General features: G+C 41.8%; 1 protein-coding gene across 1 annotated transcript in view; it reads right to left on the bottom strand.

Annotated features, from left to right (window-relative positions):
* LOC123595645 (probable cation-transporting ATPase 13A5) overlaps window positions 1-18,490 on the bottom strand; it is a 116,691-nt gene that overhangs the window by 38,710 nt on the left and 59,491 nt on the right. The window contains exons 10-17 of the mRNA XM_045473333.1: window positions 17,299-17,469; window positions 14,968-15,125; window positions 12,067-12,255; window positions 8,079-8,140; window positions 6,352-6,502; window positions 3,739-3,822; window positions 2,994-3,150; window positions 905-1,022 (exon numbers count right to left, since the gene is read on the bottom strand). Of these exons, the coding sequence (XP_045329289.1) occupies window positions 905-1,022; window positions 2,994-3,150; window positions 3,739-3,822; window positions 6,352-6,502; window positions 8,079-8,140; window positions 12,067-12,255; window positions 14,968-15,125; window positions 17,299-17,469 (1,090 nt within the window). The remainder of the gene's footprint in view (window positions 1-904; window positions 1,023-2,993; window positions 3,151-3,738; window positions 3,823-6,351; window positions 6,503-8,078; window positions 8,141-12,066; window positions 12,256-14,967; window positions 15,126-17,298; window positions 17,470-18,490) is intronic.

Raw genomic sequence — 18,490 nt, 5'->3', positions numbered from 1 at the left:
TAATGTTAAATCTGAGAGTGCCATAATTTATTTCATTGATTTCAAAATGAGCTTTGTGATTCTATTTAGAAGATTAAAATGTCATGGCTGAAAGTCTCCTTAAAGATCATCCAATCCTACACTTGAGAGACGAGGGAAATAGACACAGTGCAAGGAAGGGACAAAGATTCTATTAGAACACATGGACATAGCTTGTAAACAGTAACATTGAACCAAGGATATCCACATCTTATGTGAAGGTGCTAATTGTACATAAGTGAGGGTTTCTCTATCAGCAACACTACATCGAAGATAATGCATAGTTTGTTATTCAATGTTCTGCTGTATTTCACTACTCCTTTGTCTTAGACAATTCAAAAATAACCTTTAAAAACTGAGAAACATTAAAAGAGAAAAGAATTTGCAGATTATACTCTAATGAGGACATCTTATCCATTAATGTAATTAAGAATACTGAATCCTATTTCATATAACTCAACTTAGACTCACTACATCTCCAGGTCTGAAACCAGGTTTAAAGCATACTGGAGGTCAGTGTGTCACAGCGCCCACTCTCTCCTTCTCAACCCGTTTGTACGTGGGACCCCCAAGCCAGTCAGCCACATAATGTTCCAAGATTGAAGAAGTGTTGGTTATTTTTGATTGGATGATGGACTGCCGGGCAGAGATAGCTCACTGACAGCTGGGAGTCAAGAGATCTGGACTACTATCTTTGTTCTACCTCCAACCAGTCTTCCCCAGTGTGGCTTACGGTTGCCCGGCTCCAAGTTAGGAGATTGGATGAGACGACTTTCCATCTCCAGGAGGCTTCCTCGTGATTGGAGCTGTCCTTCTGTCCATCTCCAGCATTCATTTACTTCACACACACAGAGCCTGCTCTAGTGTCGATATCTGACTTCCTTACCTGGCTAAATTCTCTACTTCTGAAAGCTTCTTCATCTTCAAGCCTTTATGGGCAAAAGCAATGACACGGAAGCCTTGTATTGTGTATTTCCTGAGTTCCTGTGGGAAATTCTTGGGTACTGTCAGGTGAGAGGAAAGAGGTAAAGGTAAGGTCACACTGAAGGCTGCCCACCTCCTAAGCAAGACTCTGGGATCCAGTCACTGTACCTTGTTTTAAAATTCCAAAAAAAAAAAAAAAATACTTTAATAGAAAAACTACAGCTCTGGCTAAAAGCCACAACTTCATTAGGGTGCTCTTATTATTCTGACAGAAATGAATGCCAAGGATGCACCGGTCATCCCCTGGGTGTCAACTCCACTGGCTGGCTTTAATAAGGATAGACCTCACGACTATGTCTACAAGGATAAAATGAAAACAGCTGATCCTCTGGATCAGGGGTCAGCAAACTAAAGGCCAAATTTGGTCCATTTCTTGTTTTTGTAAACAGTTTTATTGAAATGCAACCATGTCCATTTGTTTATCATCTATGTCGGGTTTGGGGTCACAATGGCGGGGTTGAGCAGTTGAGACAGACACCATGTGGCCTGCAAAACCAAAGTTATTTTCCACCTAGCTCTTTGCAAAAAAGTTCGCAATCCCTGCTATAGAGGACAGATGACACAATGCCAACGTTTGTGTATTTTGGCATGGTAGTCATTACCAATATTACAATATTTGTGAAATCTTTATGGCTCGTAGGATGCCTCGAAGAGCATTAAAAAGAACAGTGTAATGGAAGTGTAGTGGCTTAGGTAGCAAAACACTTGATTTCTAGTATCCACTCTACTGCCAACTAACTCTCTGACCTTGGGCTTGGTAGGTCTCTCTTCTGGCTCCTCAATTTTCCCATCCATAGAATGAGAGGGTGTGGACCTCAATGTCCCCATTCAGCTCAAGCTTCCTGTAATTCTAAAATGATCCAGAAGGTGGGGATCAAGGCATCTCCTAGCTCTCTATTTCCTAAATACAGGGGGAGAAATCACTGAAGTTATTAGCATATGTCAAAGATCTGAGGTCGGGACAAATAAGAATTGGAAGGGCTACCAGAAGGATGAGAGGTGAGAAGTGACTGGCCCAAACCCTTACCAGGGAGCAAGGGCAATAATCACCAGTTAAAATTTCAAAAAGATACTCACTTGCATCTGTGAGACTGAAAAAAAAAATGTACAGCAAAATATAGGCCATCAGTCTGTGAGGAATAGAGGGATAGAGGGATAGAGTGTTAGAGGTCATGGGAGTTCTGAGGAAGATCAAGGTTGGAAAAAGGGGCTGCTTCTAAGGTAAAAAAGGCTCTAAGTAGAGGGAGAAGTTAAAGCAATCATTTGCCAAATCTAAAATTGTGTGCACAAGTTGATGGCTAGCAGCAATCATAGGGAGAATGTAGATGAAAATCAGGAGAAAAAGGCCAATTTTATCCAAATGAACTCATTTGAATGCAACAATATCCTTACAAATCTGGGCTGCCGCTTAGAGGGTGCATATGTTTGTAAGACAAAGAGACAATACAAATCAGCTCAAAATCTGGCCCAGAAAGATGAAATTGCTGTGAAAATGATCAATTGCATTGCTCTAATACCGTCTAATTTGCTCTAATCACTTTGTGTGTGTGTGAAAGATTTATCTTGTCTGTATTCTCCTTCCATTGACCGGCACGAGGCCCTTACATGGTGCCAGCCCCCAGAGGTGTCAGGCGGAGCGCCCGAGTTGCAGGCTGAGTGCAGGGCCCAGACCTGTCCCATTATTCCCTTCACACGTTCCTGGTTCGCTCACCCTGATGTAGCTTCCTGTTCTGGCTCCTGATATTTGCTTCACATCTCCTTCCCTGATACCCCATTGTGGTTGGACTTTTCTGGATCGATCAAAGCCAGATATTTACTCTCTGCCTCACGGCCTTGAAATGGTCACGTCTGTCTTATCAGATCTCCTGGGCCCACTTCTCACTCACTGAGAAAACAATCACTTCTACATTCATTTAGTCTTGTGTGCTTTGTGTGTTTGGGCTTCTAAAACATTTTTACCTCCTGAAAGAGAGAACAGGGTCAATTAGTACCTGTTTCAGACTTGCAGAACTTGGCCAGCATCTCCGGGGCACCCTTCATATACACATGGAAGTGATCCTCCCCTGCCACCTGAGCGACCACAGACATCCTCTGCAGGCTTGAGGAAAATGGAAACTGGCGCAAAATGGCTATGGCTTCCACGGGACTCTGAGACAGCACCAACAAAGGGGAGCTTAAGATGCTTGTGAAATTTCACAGACACATACCAACAAATAGGACTTGCTCTGCAATGAACCCAGGGATGTCATGAAGTGGTATGTTTGTCACAACATTGATACTTTTCTGTCTGCCTCGACGGCGATTCCCTCATCAAGTTGTCTGGTTCTGCAAGGCCTTTCCCTTTGACTGCCTGGAGAAATCCTAATCATCTTCCAGGCCAAGTTCACAGGTCTCGTCCTCTGTGGCACTTCTCTCTCATAAATAGTATTCACTCTCACCTCTGAACGCCTGCAGCTCTTTCTTCAGCCTTTATTATAGCAGTCGGCCCAGGGTATTGCACTGATTTGCACCTATATGGATTTTTCTACCAGCCTCTGTACTCCTCCAACACAGAGCCCCACACATCTAGCTCTGAAATCACTCTATCCCTTAGCACCTAGCGCAGTGCTCTAGCATAAGACAGGTTCATGAATAAATTTAAAAATAGATTCAGGAATGAAGGGACGAGCAAACCAACTGTGGACACTGTTAGTTTCAAGGAGAAAGAGCTGTCTGATTTGAAAAAGCAAGTCATACCCAACTGGCTTTCGGTCCTGGCTTTATTATGTTTGAACCTGGCATCCCAAATGTGCGGTAGTCTGCATCACAATCTTCCATTATCTGTTTCAAAATGAAAACATTCATGATTCCTTACAGCAAAATAGTAAGAAAGAAATACCTCTCATTTGCATAGCACTTGAACCTTTTCAAAGCCCCTTCCACATATTTTCTCTTGTAGGCCAATTATCTGAATACCATCACTGTCAAATTTCTGTTGCGTTATTAAGGACCTTGTTGGAGAATGTCAAAAAGCCAGAAATATTGTGACTACAGTTTAAGTGGTAATTGATGGAAGAAATGCCGGCTACAGGCCAATGACTCTTCCTGAATGGTATGACTAGTAATTGGATGAGAATTTAATATAGCTGAGCACATTAGCCCTCAGTTGAGTTAGGATCGGGTCTTGAGATAAACCTGGGATTAATTCTTATTCTGTATCTACGTTACTAGCCTAATTGGTTAGCTAAAGAGTTAGCAAGTTAGCTGCTGGCAAATTAGAAAGCATATTTGAAAACAGTTTGCATTCTTTGGAGGTTGCAACAGTATAAGTTACACCATTTGAGAAACCAATATTAACCTAAAATATAGGACAGGCAGTCAGATCTACAAATCAGAAAATAGGAGACAACATTTGGCCTCTGCTCCATCACTTACCTGTTTAACGTTGGGGACAATGCCTCCATTTCTCCAGATCTCAAATTTCTTCTGAAAAATATTCTGACATCCCTTGTAGCACTAAAATTATTAGAGTCTACAAGGATATTTCCCCTCCTCCTTATGTTTCATGACAGGTTCCTATCCACCAAAGGATATTTAATTCGAGACTGTTTCTCACCTAGCTTTAAATTCTGCAAATCACCTTGCACTTCCATACTTTGGGGTGGATACCACTGCTCTTAAAGACAGTTCTTACAGAGCTAATCCTAGCAATTTATGTTCCTGCACAAGACCCCGAATTGTATGTCATTTGTACACATAGACCAACTCCCCTCGATGGAGAAGAGCCACCGTCAGAACCAGGATCAAAGTCACATATAGTAAGAATGACCCTAAGCAGCTCATCATTGTGTCTATGCGAAGGATGCCGGTGAGGACAATGTGTAATAATTACACTGATTCCTCTCCATTAAGATCCAGGAAAGTGATTATCCCTTTGTGTTTAAGTAGAAGATTTCTCCACAGCAAATGCTTAAATTTTAACTTGCTGATATCAAAAATTTCCATGTTTACCAGGTTTCCTCTTTTATTATTTTGGCTTCTAGAAAGCTACAATTTTGCCAGTACACACTTTTTAAAAATTTTTTTATAAGTTTATTTATTTTAGATAGAAACAGTGTGGGGGGGGGGGAGGGACGGAGAGAGAGAGGGAGAGGGAATCCCAAGCAGGCTCCACACTGCCAGTGGAGAGCCCAAGTCGGGGCTTGAACTCATGAACCCGTGAGTTCATGACCTGAGTCAAAACCAAGAATTGGACACGTAACCCACTGAGCCACTCAGGTGCCCCTCCCCCCACTATAAATCTATACATCTATAAATTTGCCTTCTTGTGAGGTGTTATTTCATGTCCCTGCAGTCATGTGTTTTCATTCCTTTAACATTCTGTTTAAATGCTGCCCTGTAGTTAAGATATCATTGTCAGTAGCTTGAAAACGTGTTTTGTTTTGGTTTGGCTTTTTGGAGAGCAGAGTAATGTAATTAACTAAATAGTGACTGACTGAATGAATGAATGAATGCTTTTCACTTGGTGGGCACTTTACAATGCAAGCAGCCCCTGTAGGCTCATAGGATCAGTGCTTACCACAAGTCGGTGAGTGAGGCGTTATTATCACCAATGCACACCTGAGGTAACAGACTCAGAATCTTGGTTCTGGATTTGGGGTCACACAGCTAGAAAGTGACGGGGTCGAGAGGTCTGCTCACCATGTCATGACAGCCACGAGAATGGGTTTATACCTTTCAACTGTTCATACTCAGCTCAAAAAATTGATCCAGTTGGACTGGGAAACCTTCAGGCTAGTATCTAGACCTATACTGTCTAATACAGTAGCTACCAGCCACCTGTGGCCATTTATATTTAAATTGATTAAAGTGAATTAAAATGGAAAATTCAGTCCTTGGTTGCATAGCCCAATTTTAAGTACTCGATAACCACATGTCGCCGGCTAGTGGCTACTCTACTGAATAGCACTGCTTTAGACCACTGTTTCTCTGTGTTACAGAGAATGTACCATGTTTTGGCCTGTCAAGGTTTTGTGGTCAAGAAGGTTTGGTAAATGCTGCTTATCCTATTCCTTCTTGAATATTCACAATGCACCACAGTATACTAAAGAAATCTGGTAGCCAAGAAATCAATTTTACTTTCTTAAAACAGCAGGTTCCCAATTTGATCACGGAACCTTATTTCAAGCTGCACTCATTAACAGAGTTCTTGGGAGCAGATACTGGGAAATTCAGGTAGAGTCGAACCTTCCTTCAACGTTGTTACAAATCTTCTCTGAGCTTCAATCAAAGTTAGAAAACTTTTCCACTTTCAGTAAGGATTTCTTCAAGTTTTTCTCATTTAGCCAAAACAAGAAACTATCATCTTACCCAGGCAGTGCCTTCAAACATTTTGAGGTCCAGTGGGTCTCCTTGGATGGTCCCATTGAGAAGGATCAGAGAGTGGCAGCTGGCCATGGCAGCACACAGCGGGCCCCATGGCAAAGCCTTGCCTGAGGCAAAGCTATTCACTTCCTGAAAACTGGGAGAGAAGATGATTAAGAAATGAAAGTCTTCAACAAAATCATTTTACACACTCTGCCCCTTAAATCTTGCCAACACAGAGTTTCAATAATGCTTAACCTTTATGTTCAAATCCTTCCAGAGCTCCTCATGCCCCGTATGATAAAGTCTAAGTGCCTGGATATAATCACAGAGACTTCTGTCAGGTCACTTGAGGTCAGTGCCTAGGGTGGCAGTAAGCTCAGAGCCTGCAGCCTGCTTCAGAATCTCCCTCTCTCTCCACTCCTCCCCCACTCATGCGCTCTCTCTCTCTCTCAAAAATAAACATTAAAAAATTTTAAAATAGAAAAGCACACCTGGACTCAAATATTTCTCATGACTCAGTCCTTTGCCCTATTTCTAGAAACTCCTGGCATAGATATCCAGCGTCTCATTTTCCTTTATGATGGTAGACTGGTACAGTTTACCATTCTCATTTCCCATCTAATAGCCAAATGATAATTGTAGACAGTGGTTTCTACACCCCGAAAACCTGAGCATTTGGGGAAAGGAAAAGAGAGGAGGGGTGAAAACTCTAAGCATCCTATTCCCCTTTCACTGGTCTGGCAAATAGAAGACAAAGCAGTGCTTGTCCGGACAAAAGCTTGGCCCGGCCATCTGAGCAACCAGGAGCTGAACCACATGAGTAGGGTTGAACCCAAGTATTTTCTGCAACATCGCACTGCCTGTCTGCTGTTATCTCGTGCCAGAGCTGTGCTTGGCCCCATCACTGTGCTGGAGAGCCCCTGCATGACTCAAAGACAGAGGCTCAACCACTGTTTACAGCCAAGGGGGGATATCTAGAGCTGAAGAGTCAAGGCATCTTGTACTTAGACCGAGAGGGCAGATCTCAGCCCTGTGGGGAAGGGGAGCGAGGGCCCTCTCCTCACTATCCATTCTGGGGTAGCATCTCTGTGATTGTTCTCCCCTCTCCTGTGGCCAGCTTTTCACCTGTGTCTGTAAAAATGGTAGCCATATACCCTTTAACGTTCTATCTCAAGTGCTATCTTTGTCAGGTGTTTTTCCTCATTCTGTTCATTTCCAAAATTAATTTCGACCTTTTATCCACTATGTTATTCCAAAATCCAAGACTGTGTATTATATCAAACAATCATTATTATTTTTTCTTCTCTCTTCTGATATGCGTGCCTTAATCATAGCTCTTTCCATGGGCTGTATTATGCGTAGAAGATGAACGCATTTGTGCCTTCCAATCCCATGAGATGTGAGCTACATGAGGGAAGGGAGGGAACTCTTCCTTTCTGGACTCCCCCCCCCCCACCCCGCCCAGTCCAATAACCACCAGCAAATCTTTGTGGTTTTTAATTAAGTACAGTTATGATTTCACCCTTTGCTCCTCTTTTTTATTCACTCAGCCTCTTACTCATCTAGTTCGTTCTATTTTTTCATGTGGAGTTTGAAGGCCTATTTTCCACATCTGATTCTGAACTTAGAACCCATTTAAGTTAGAATAATTGGGACACCAGAAGGAAGGACTTGAATAGCACCAAGGTAGCTATACCAATCCCACATCCCATCTTCACTGACGTGCTTACCAGTTGTCAGCAGTAGGGAGAGTCCCCCAGAGGTCCAGCCCATCTTCCGTAAGAGTGCCAGTCTGGAAGAAGTTAGAATTGGTATTAGCATAAGATTTAGAACTTTTGATTACATCATGATTTAAACAAAACCCAACCTCCCAAAACATTAAAGTAGATCTAGTTGTCCAAAGTCCTTGTTTGTAAGCATTAAATTTTGTTTTCTTATTATTTTTAAAAATATGTTTTTAATGTTTATTTTTGACAGAGAGAGCGAGCATGTGTGCATGCCTTGAGGGGGGGGCGGGGCAGAGAGGGAAACAGAGGATCCAAAGCAGACTCCATGCTGACAGCAGTGAGCTTGATGCTGGGCTCAAACTGTGAGATCATGACATGAGCCAGTCAGACGCTTAACCAACTGAGCCACTCAGGCACTCTTGCAAGCATTGAATTTTAAATCAGAGAAGGGTACCTGAAGGAAGAATTCAGCAGGTGACAAATGATTCCTGAAAAGACTGTGTCGATAATGAAATGATTCTAGATACTAATCATTACAATCAAATGTTAGTGTTTTGCTTTTGTGTGTTTATTTTTGCACTTGCTGTTGTTAAACGAGAAGCATTTAGTGAATGGAAATCCAATAAGGACCAGTACGAGTTTGACTTTATAGTTGGCACCTGCTATCTTTCTAAAGCAGAGTTCAGAATTTTTCTTTCTTTTTAAGACTGATTAGTTCATAGTCTGCCATCTGGCTCACAGCAATTTTCTAAAATATGGGTGACATGATGAATGTCCAGATTGATAATGAAATGTTGATAAAGGGCTTTGAGAATTTAGAGAGAAATGAAGTGCTAATAATAAATACTTATTAATGCCCATGAATGGGTTTTATTGTTAGATCAAGAGGAAAATGGTTGGGAGATTTGATTTGCTATATTATGGGAGAGTATTTATCACATAATGTAACAAAGAAAGCAACATGGAACTAAGTACTATGACAGCACTTTGAATTTGCTTATTGCTTCATAGCCCACCATTAATTACAGACCCCAGTGTCTTTATGCAAGAGGCCAACACCCAGTCAGAGTAACCATGTGGCTCCCACTACTTCAGCACTGTCAAGGCTGAGCAGAACATTCCCAAGTGCTGGGGTGTATCCCTTTTCAATACTGACACCCAGGTCTCTGTCATCATTCTTTTTACAGTCATTTCTGTATAAGACACTGAATTTTCTAGCTTCCTATCAAATGACATTTCTTTCATTACAGCACATTAAATTGGCATAACGCTTTATGATGAAGTGCTTACGATGCTTCTAATTCTTACAATCGACTAAATAGGGAAAGGACATTCTCAGATTAGAAGTTAAAGGAGCAGCCTCAAGGTCCAGTGGCTTGCAGGTTGGAGAGAAAGAACCAGAATCTGGCCCATCTAGAATCTCCCTCTAGATGACAAATGTTAAATAAAATTTGCAAAGCATGCAGAAAGACAGAACCCATACTGGACTTCCAATTAAGGAATGAAGGATTCTTTGTTTCAATTTATTTGGGCTTCACAGAAAGCTAACATGCTTTGTGTGAGTTACTCCTTGAAGAACAATAGAAAAAAACCTATTTGCTTCATTTCCCTCCTGCATTTTATGAGGGTTCCAACCTGTGTGTTTAGATTCCAAATCCTCTTGAGTTATTCCATTTCAAAAAGAGTTAGCAGCTTAATTCAAACTGAAATGTTTCCCTGATGATCAGATTATATTTTTACACATCAATATTTTGAACATGAAAACAGAGATTATATGGCAGCAAACAGAAATGGGACCGTGTCATTTCTCTATGTGAAAATGATTCTTATACTATAAAACTAGCCATGAACAGAAAGAAAACTAAATTATAGTTACAGTTGTAAAGGGAATAAGACAGAAAAAGCCAACTTCTTAGCATAAATACTAGCCCAGGCTTGGGCTGAGCTGAATAGATAAGAGAGAACTGTTTCAGAGAACTTATAACAGACCAACATAAACTAGAAATATATGGTAATAAGAAGCACATGGTGAATGTCTTCTAAGTGGAAATAAAAGTAGATGGGGACCTCGATTAATTGTGGGGTGCTTCATTCCAACACCATATTGGTAGAGTTTTACAATGTACAAGCTATAAAGGCACCGAGAGATCACTGGAGTTCAAATTTCTCTTGATTTCTCATTTTGCCGAATCCCAACCCAGTGTTTTTTGCACGATGACATGTTGTCATGCCACCGAGGGTTTGGCCAAGCGTGCCGAGGAACAGTTCCTCAGTTGGTCTAGCAAAGGAGCACATGAGGACGTGGAGGGGAAAAGCTTTGTATGAGACATAAAATGAACAACTGGAAAAATTAGTTTTAGAAAAAGACAAATATGTAATGAACCTAACTTTATAATCTCCCTCTTATATTACAGGCACCAGTGAGGCTGCTGGGTAAATAATGGGAATCCTTACCAGAAAACTTCCAAGGCCGTGGAACTAAAAGAAGCTACTGTTAACCCTAGTGGTTAACTTGAGGAGTGGTGATTGAGGGTTTTCTTTGCCAGAGGAAACTCAGCCAGAATAGAATGGAACTAATTTTAGGGCTGAGCTGCTTCCAGTGTGGAGCCAAGACTTATCAAGTCTACTCATGGTGTCTCTTCAGTTTGTCCTATACTCTCCATTCTTGCCCTCCTTGCTTAGGACAATGACCCATCTCTTCAGTCTTCCCTAGATAGCTTCCTGTCTCAGTCCTACCTCCCTTTTGTTCCTTCTCACCAATTACCCTCGATGGAATAAACAAAACACACCTATATAAATGTCTTTGATCGTCTTTAAAAAAAAATGGTAAGGCTCCCATTCTCCTTCACAAGGCCCCACTTCTTAGCTTGACACATCAGGCCCTGAGCAATTGGGCTCTTCCTCTCCAGCTACATTCCCTACCACACAGCCCCTGTTGTAGCCACACCCACATGCCACAGGCCATGACATCCCTGTGCTTCTGAACTGCTCATCTCTGAGCCCATTCTGTCTAACAAGCAAAGCCACAGCTCAGCGGTGACCTCCCATCCATGGCAGGTAACTTAACTTCGATGCTTTTCCATGCCTCTTTGAGCATGCATTTCACTGCATTATCATGGTTTACACTTCCATTGTACCTGCTTCCTCAGCTAAGTCATGAGCTTCTCCAGAGCAAGGACCCTCTTATTAATGGGACTCTTGGCCAAGGTAGGTTAATTAAAAAGTGTCAAAGCCTTAATTAATTATTCTAATACAAAGTGAAGACATGGAGGGACCGGCCAGGCCCACTGTGTTACAACAATTAAATTGGCCTGCCCAAGCAGAGGGCAGGATCTGAACAGCAGGTGGATGAGGCTGAGGTCCCTCCAGAGGGACACAGGACCCCCACAGGAGAGTCACAGAAAGAGGTTTTAGACCTGTCCCAGAGCAGCAATCCTTCCCATTTGGACATACTTCTCCCCTGCTACCTCCAGAACCCCAAGCAGTTACAGGACAACATTCTTCTAGTCCTGAGTCCTGATAACCTGGGGGTCAAAGGAGAAAGGAGGGACTGAGTGCATTAACACAGGCACTGTCCCCTCCCTCCCTTTCCTTAAAAGAAGCAGAGGAGAAAAATGGAATATTTTCAATTAAGCACAGGACAAAGTATTTCAGGGAACAGAAATGTTCCTCACAATTCTTTTTGCCTGAAAAAGCCAGTCAGTCATAGAAGTTATTACAATAAGAGATTGTTTTGAAACCCAATACAGGCACAAAAATATTAAATTTCATAGGGAAGAAATTTATGATGTGATATAGCTAAACCACTTCCTTAGGACTCTGCACAGTGGGCTTGTAGAGCATGGTCTCACACTAGCCCACTGTGTGACCTTCTCTGGCCTCAGTGTTCCTATATGTAAAATGAAAGCAGTGAACCAGGCATTCTTGGAGGCCTTTCCCAGCTCTGCTCTGCCTTGAAATCAACCTCCAACCAGGAAAGTTTAGATCATACTTTGTCAAAGCACACGAGGTTTATTTGTCCACACATATTGATTCTCTGTGGGGAAATACAGAAGATTTTCTTTTTCTTCAGCCTCTTTTGTGCATACACGATTCCTGTGGTCAGGGCAGCTGGTAGCACAGGAGGGACAGTCACGGTGAGGAGAAGCAGGGCCATGGTTGCCGTGTCTCTTGGAGAAACCTAGGGAGGGAGGGACATAGAGGTTAGCCTAGCAGCACAGGGCGGCACCCTTTCTAGCACCGTCTCCTGCAGCACTCCAAGAGTTTTAGAAGCTCAAAATATTTAAAGAGAGCTGCTCTCTCCGTGGGGCAGAGAGATCTCTTGGGTGTGCTTAAGGAACAGACAAGTTGTCTCCCATTGTGCACAAAAGAAACTCTGATCCCTTTTCTATGTCCACCCTGCCCTTTTTGACTCTGTTTCTCTTCGCTTGGCATTCCCTCCACCCAGAGTACCATCCTTCCTCTGCTCATCATAACACACCCTCTTAGACTCCCCAGGCACTGAGACCATTTTTGAGTTGTAACATTTCACGCACGGGCTTGACAGTTGGGTTATAAATCTCCCCCAGTCGCTTCCAAACCGCTTGGGTGCAGCAGCTGTGGCTTATACATCTTTGAAGTCCTTTGCAAGTTCATCTTATTCATCTCTAGATATAGAGCCTAGCACAGTTTCTGACACAGGAACTATTAAATGAAAGGTAACCTGATAAAAATGATGACCAAGAGTCTGCTAAAGTCCATAGTAAAAACAGCTTGTTCTCACTGCACACATTCTGGGGTGAGAGCTGGATTAGGCTACATAAATGATTTAGTTACTTCTCACAACAACCTTAGGAGGTAAACACTGTTATTTTCTCCATTTAACAGATAAAGAAACCAAGGTTTAAAAAATTAAAATAACTTCCCCAAGCCATCTGCTAGTTAAATGGTGAGGATCTGAACCCTAGGCTGTCCCACTCGGGGGGCACAAATATGTGACCAGTGTCTTATAGTATCCAGTCAATTCTCATAGAGTCAAGATCCCAGGCGGGTCCACAGAAATTCACATGGCTGATAAGAATGGGGCCAAGATCAAATCACAGCATGGCTTGTTTTATTTTTCACCTTCTCTAGATATTAATGGCCTTACCCTAGATTTTTATGAAATTAACCGTAATTTTAGCCACTAAAGTCCTCTTCTGAGCACTGGAAATACAGATTCAAGTTCAATATCAAAGGCTGCTAGATACATCATTGGTCCAATCTCAGATTGTCATAAAATCCAGCGTTCTCTGTTTTTCCCAACCACGGCCACAAAGTGTTGACCCCGAGGACTCAGCTCTATCTATTCCTGAGACAGTACAGATGGAGGAAGCCAGCAGGGTCACAGGTTATGACCCACAAGAAGGTGGGGTCTACAATTAGTATCGCTGCTTTGGTGTGTATTAGATGTTGAGTCCTACCCGGGAAACCTTCATTCCTAATCACTGTGGGTGCTTCCTGGTCCACAGAAGAGGGCCTTTTGTTTGTTTTCCTGCTCCCCAGATGAAACTGGCACAGTGCCTCAAGTTCCAGTCCCACTTGCTTTAACAGTCTGCCCAGCTCTTTCCAGGGTCCATTCTAGGGGTGCCAATATGCCCTGGCCTCCTTTGCCTTTTCCTGACCTAGAAATGTTGCCTGAAGGCTTATATCAGACTGGAATGACTACCCAGAGCTCAAGTACGAGCGTGAACATTGCTTGGAAATTCTCGTCACTCTGTCCATCAATATTTACCCCTCTCCCTGACAACACACACATAGAATGCACTAAATTTGGGCATTGTAATTAAGTCACCCATACCCAGTTTCATACCTATGTTTGGACCCTTTTATTTACATTTTTTTTTCTTCTTCCCAATGAGCCCACATTGCTAACATCCCAGTATGTCTTAAAGAAGAGATTACACAGTTCACAAAAGAATCACACTCTCAGGACCAGAAAGGACCTCAGAGGTCATTTGTGAGAACCCTTCCTTCAGCCGTCACAACCATTAAGAGAAATGTTCAAACAAACCAAAACCAGACCACTATGAAGTTTAAAAGGAAGTGGGGATCCGTGCAGCATACAGTTCTGTAAAAGTGGAGAGTCAGTTCTATTTTAGAACCTAACAGAACATAGAAAAACTCACTGGGTACATGGTATGTTGGGTATGCCTTAGACAATGTACACACTCAAATATCTCAGCATTCTCAAATAATCCAAATTTCTAGGCACGGCATTCAAGAACCCTTTCAATGTGACCCATTTTACCTTGCTAGATTTAATCTCTCAGTTGCTTGCTGGTTCCAGAAGACCCATCTGCATTTCTTCCTTTGTCCTTTTCTCACTCCAACTAGCATGCTCTTTCTCCTCCCTGATCTGATTGACTAAATCCTCTCCATTCTATCAGACTTGAGAAACACCTATTTCCTCTGAGGATGTCTGGGCTTCGGTATTACCAATGCCACACATGAAGTAACCTCTTATTCGCATCCAAGTGGTGAAAGAAGTCATGAACTTTTCAACTTTTCATAGCTGTGCCATCCAATACAATTTTCACTAGCTACATATGGTGACTTGAATTTAAATTAACTAAATAATCAAATCACTAAATTACTTAAATTAATTAAAAATAATTAAAATGAAGTAAAACTGAAAATTCATTTCCTTGGTCACACTAGCCACAGTTCAAGTGTTCAATAAGCACATGTGGTTAAGGGCTACCAAATTGGACCATGTAGGTATACAATAGTTCCATCATCTAAGAAAGTTCTATTGGACAGAACTGATCCACGGAATGATGGGGCTAAAAGATGACCTTATCCAACCCTTTTGAGTTAGGTGAGGATCCTTGAAAAAGCTATGTCATTAAAAAGCCTTACCCCCAGTACTTACTCCATGGTACATATATACACCAAGGGCATAGAAGAAACCCACAATGCCAAGGAAGGCCAGGAACACTATAAACTTGAAGGCATCATTGTATAGCTTGAAGTTCAGAGGTCGGGGATAGAGGATGGATCTCACCAAGTCCCCTTTGGCAGTATTGTAACCTGCATGAAGGTAATCACAGGTGGAGTAAGTTCCCTTAATACAGTTTACCACGAAACCCAAAATGATTTGCATTGAATTAAGGATTGGTTAATAGTGTCATTTGAATATGGAATGAAGACATCACTGCAAACAGTATATTTACATTTATTATCCCTACAAGTCACTAGGAACAATAAGTGATATTCACTTAACCTTGTTCAATTTCTCTTGCTCTGGAAGTCAGTGCTACAACGGCTCACACAGTGAAGCTCCTCACTCATGCATAAGATTGAGGAAAAGAAGACTGAGGACTGACAGACACAGTCACCAGAGAAGACGAGCTGCTAAGAGAAGACAATAAAGCTCAAGTATGTGTTGAAAATAATAGAAAATGAAGACAAAAGGAAAGCACAAAACAAGTAATTTCTTAAACACATATACCTCTGATCATGTCGTTCTTATGCCCAAACACCTTCCAGAACCCCTGATTTTTTGCAATAAAGTTAAAATTTCTAGACACGGCATTCTAGATCCTGTCAACCTCAGTATACTCCTATGTTGCTAGACTTATCTCTTTACTGCTCACTGCTCTCAGAAAACCCCAAGGCAGTCCTTCTTTTGTGTTTTGCAGAAATAGATTAGCATGTTTTGTTAGCCTTCTGCTAGGACTGGCTAAAGCTTTCCCATCCAATCAGGCTTGGCTCAAAATGCCGCCTCATCAAATAAATATTTCCAGAGTTCTACTCCCACACTTCTTATCAAAAATAATTTCTCCCCCTCTCTGGGGGTCCCTGTAACACTTAATCATGTGACATCTATCATTGCTCTGTGTTTAGTTAGCTCTAACTCCACACTGTTTCCTGCACCAGACCATAATCTTCTTTAAGGGCAAGGAATGTCTCCTAATTTTTTTCTTTAGCCCTCAAGGCATGGCACTTAGTAGATCTTCATTAAAATCTAAGTTATTGGCAACAAAAGGGGGGCTACTAGATATGAACCACTGTTGTATGAAACACGCCTTAATCCCACTGCTTGGTAAATGTATAGTCTCCTCAAACATGGCTTTGTAGGCTTTGGAGAAAAAGAGCAGAGTTTTCTCTAGCTTGTTGCCTCAGCATTTTACAAGCTCAGATAAGGTGGTTCCCATGATTTCCATTCATTAGCTCATGCCCACTGACCCCTTTGAAGCAAAACTTGATGTTTTTAATTTTAAAAAATTGGGTAGAACAACTGAATCATAGGCTAACACATAGAGACAACAAAGTGCAAGGTGGGTTTTGGATCTGTGCATATGTGGGCTGGCAGAAACACAGGTCAGGGGTAGTGTTGGCTGTGTGATGTCCTGTGAAAGACCGGGAGTAAGATTAGTAGTCTTGAAAACTTTTTGAGCATGGTGTGTGTAAACTGCTTCAAAATCTGCTTTAGAAATATGACTTGGTGGCAGATCCAGGGGGAGGTGGAACAAAAGACAAGGCAAAGTATTTGAGGCAAAAGCTGAAAGGGAACAGTCAAGAGAATATTTCTGTTGCAATGGTTAGACAGGAGATGATGAAAGGCCTGGACAAAACACCAACTGTGGAGATGAAGGAAAGGGAGACAAGACTCAGGAGGTATTTGTAGAATTGACAGGATGTGGTGTTCTACTTGGTACGGGAGAAAGTGGGAAGCTAAAGGTGATGTGGACAGACCGGCTAGATGGTGATGCTGTCAACAGAAAGAGGAGGATAAGTCCTTTCGATGCCTTGACTTTGAAGTGTCTGTAGGGAACCCAGAGGGAGGCATCCAGCGGGGACCTGGAAATAGCCCAGCAAGCAGCAGTTTGAAAGGAGAAAGTCCTCAAGTGATAATGGTTGGAACTTTTTTCTTGGGAATCACTTAGAGTTGGTATAGAGGGAAAAGGAAAGAAGCCTGGGGACATAAAACACAAACAAACAAGAACACAGTCTTGCCTTTGAGGCAATGTATTTCATCTCTGTATCATCAATGTATTTCATCTTAGACAAGGGTTTTAACAATGAACCAGTGAGGTTGGAAATGGTGGCAACTTAGAATAAATAAATAAGGATCTGACTAGAAACAAGTATGACTATTACCAGAAGGTGGCAAACTCCATAAATCCTAAGCCAAATTTCCCCAATCCAACTCCCCCACCTCTAAGCAGGGACTACATTTACAAAAGTGGAATCTACTAACCTGTTTGCAAAACAACTGCTCTCACTGGCCCCTGCCCAGACGGCTTGACCTGGATAACTTCTGTCCCGCAGAAAAGGACATGTTTCCGATAGTCCTCCAAGCTGTGGGATTTCCAGGCCACGGTGTTCTCCGTATGCGGCAGTGGCGTCTTTGTGACAGGTATGCTTTCTCCTAAAGAAGATTGTATTTTGTTGATTCTGTGTGAACTCAGGTAGTTATTCAGAGCTGGTGCTTGACAGTTTTGAGAAAGTATACAAACCGTAGCTATTCAGGTCTTAATGCCCATTTCCTGGGTCAGATGATTTCTCAAGGATGCTGGCGATGCAAGCAGTGGTATACTTGGTTATATTTTACATATTTATTTAAGGTCCACCTATATTTTCCATACCTGGTCTGCATGGTTTGCTGTTGTAATTTAAAAAGCAGGCCATTTTAACAAAGATAGTTGTCACCTAATTGTCCCCTCAAGTGTTCTTTAAGCCCAAATTTATGCTAGGTAATTAAGGAGCTATAAAGCAAGTATATAGCTATTGTTATTTGCCTTTCATTTTACTTGTTTATCAACCCATTCATCCATTCACTTGACAAATATTTTTAAGTGCTTATTTTGTGCCAGGCACTGTTCTAGGTGCTTAAAATAATGAACAAGACAGAAATCCTGCCCTCAGAAAGCCCAGGGAGTCAAGCCAGTAAATAGCAGTAAATAAATGATTAAAGTACAATAAAGTAAGGATTTTGGTAGTATTACTGGGTGATCTGAAGATCTAACCCAAACAGAGGACCAGGAAACATTTCCAGAACAACTAATAAATGACAACTCAAAAGGAAATGAGGCCAACTAGATCAAGGAGGAAAGGAAATTGTTCTTGGAAGAAGTGAGAGAAAGATCATGCTGTGCCCTGGGCACTAAAAATGGTTGAGGATGTTTGGGACATTGAGTGTAAGGGTAGAGGTAAGCAGTCCTAGAAGTACAGAGATGAATGAGAAATTATGCCTTCATAAAACCTCTTAAATGTTCTTCATGATCTTTGTGGACCTTGCAGTGAAAGATAAAAACCAATATAACAAGACAGGGCCTCTCTTTTTTCTTTCTGGATGATCTCAGCTCCATTCTCATTAATACATAATTAATTAATTAACAATTAAAGTGTTAATTAACAATTAATTAAATAGCTAGATCGATAATGTCTAA

The sequence above is a fragment of the Leopardus geoffroyi genome (genome assembly GCF_018350155.1).
Source record: "Leopardus geoffroyi isolate Oge1 chromosome C2 unlocalized genomic scaffold, O.geoffroyi_Oge1_pat1.0 chrC2_random_Un_scaffold_44, whole genome shotgun sequence".
Taxonomy (NCBI): domain Eukaryota; kingdom Metazoa; phylum Chordata; class Mammalia; order Carnivora; family Felidae; genus Leopardus; species Leopardus geoffroyi.
This window is presented reverse-complemented; position numbering and strand designations above follow the sequence as displayed.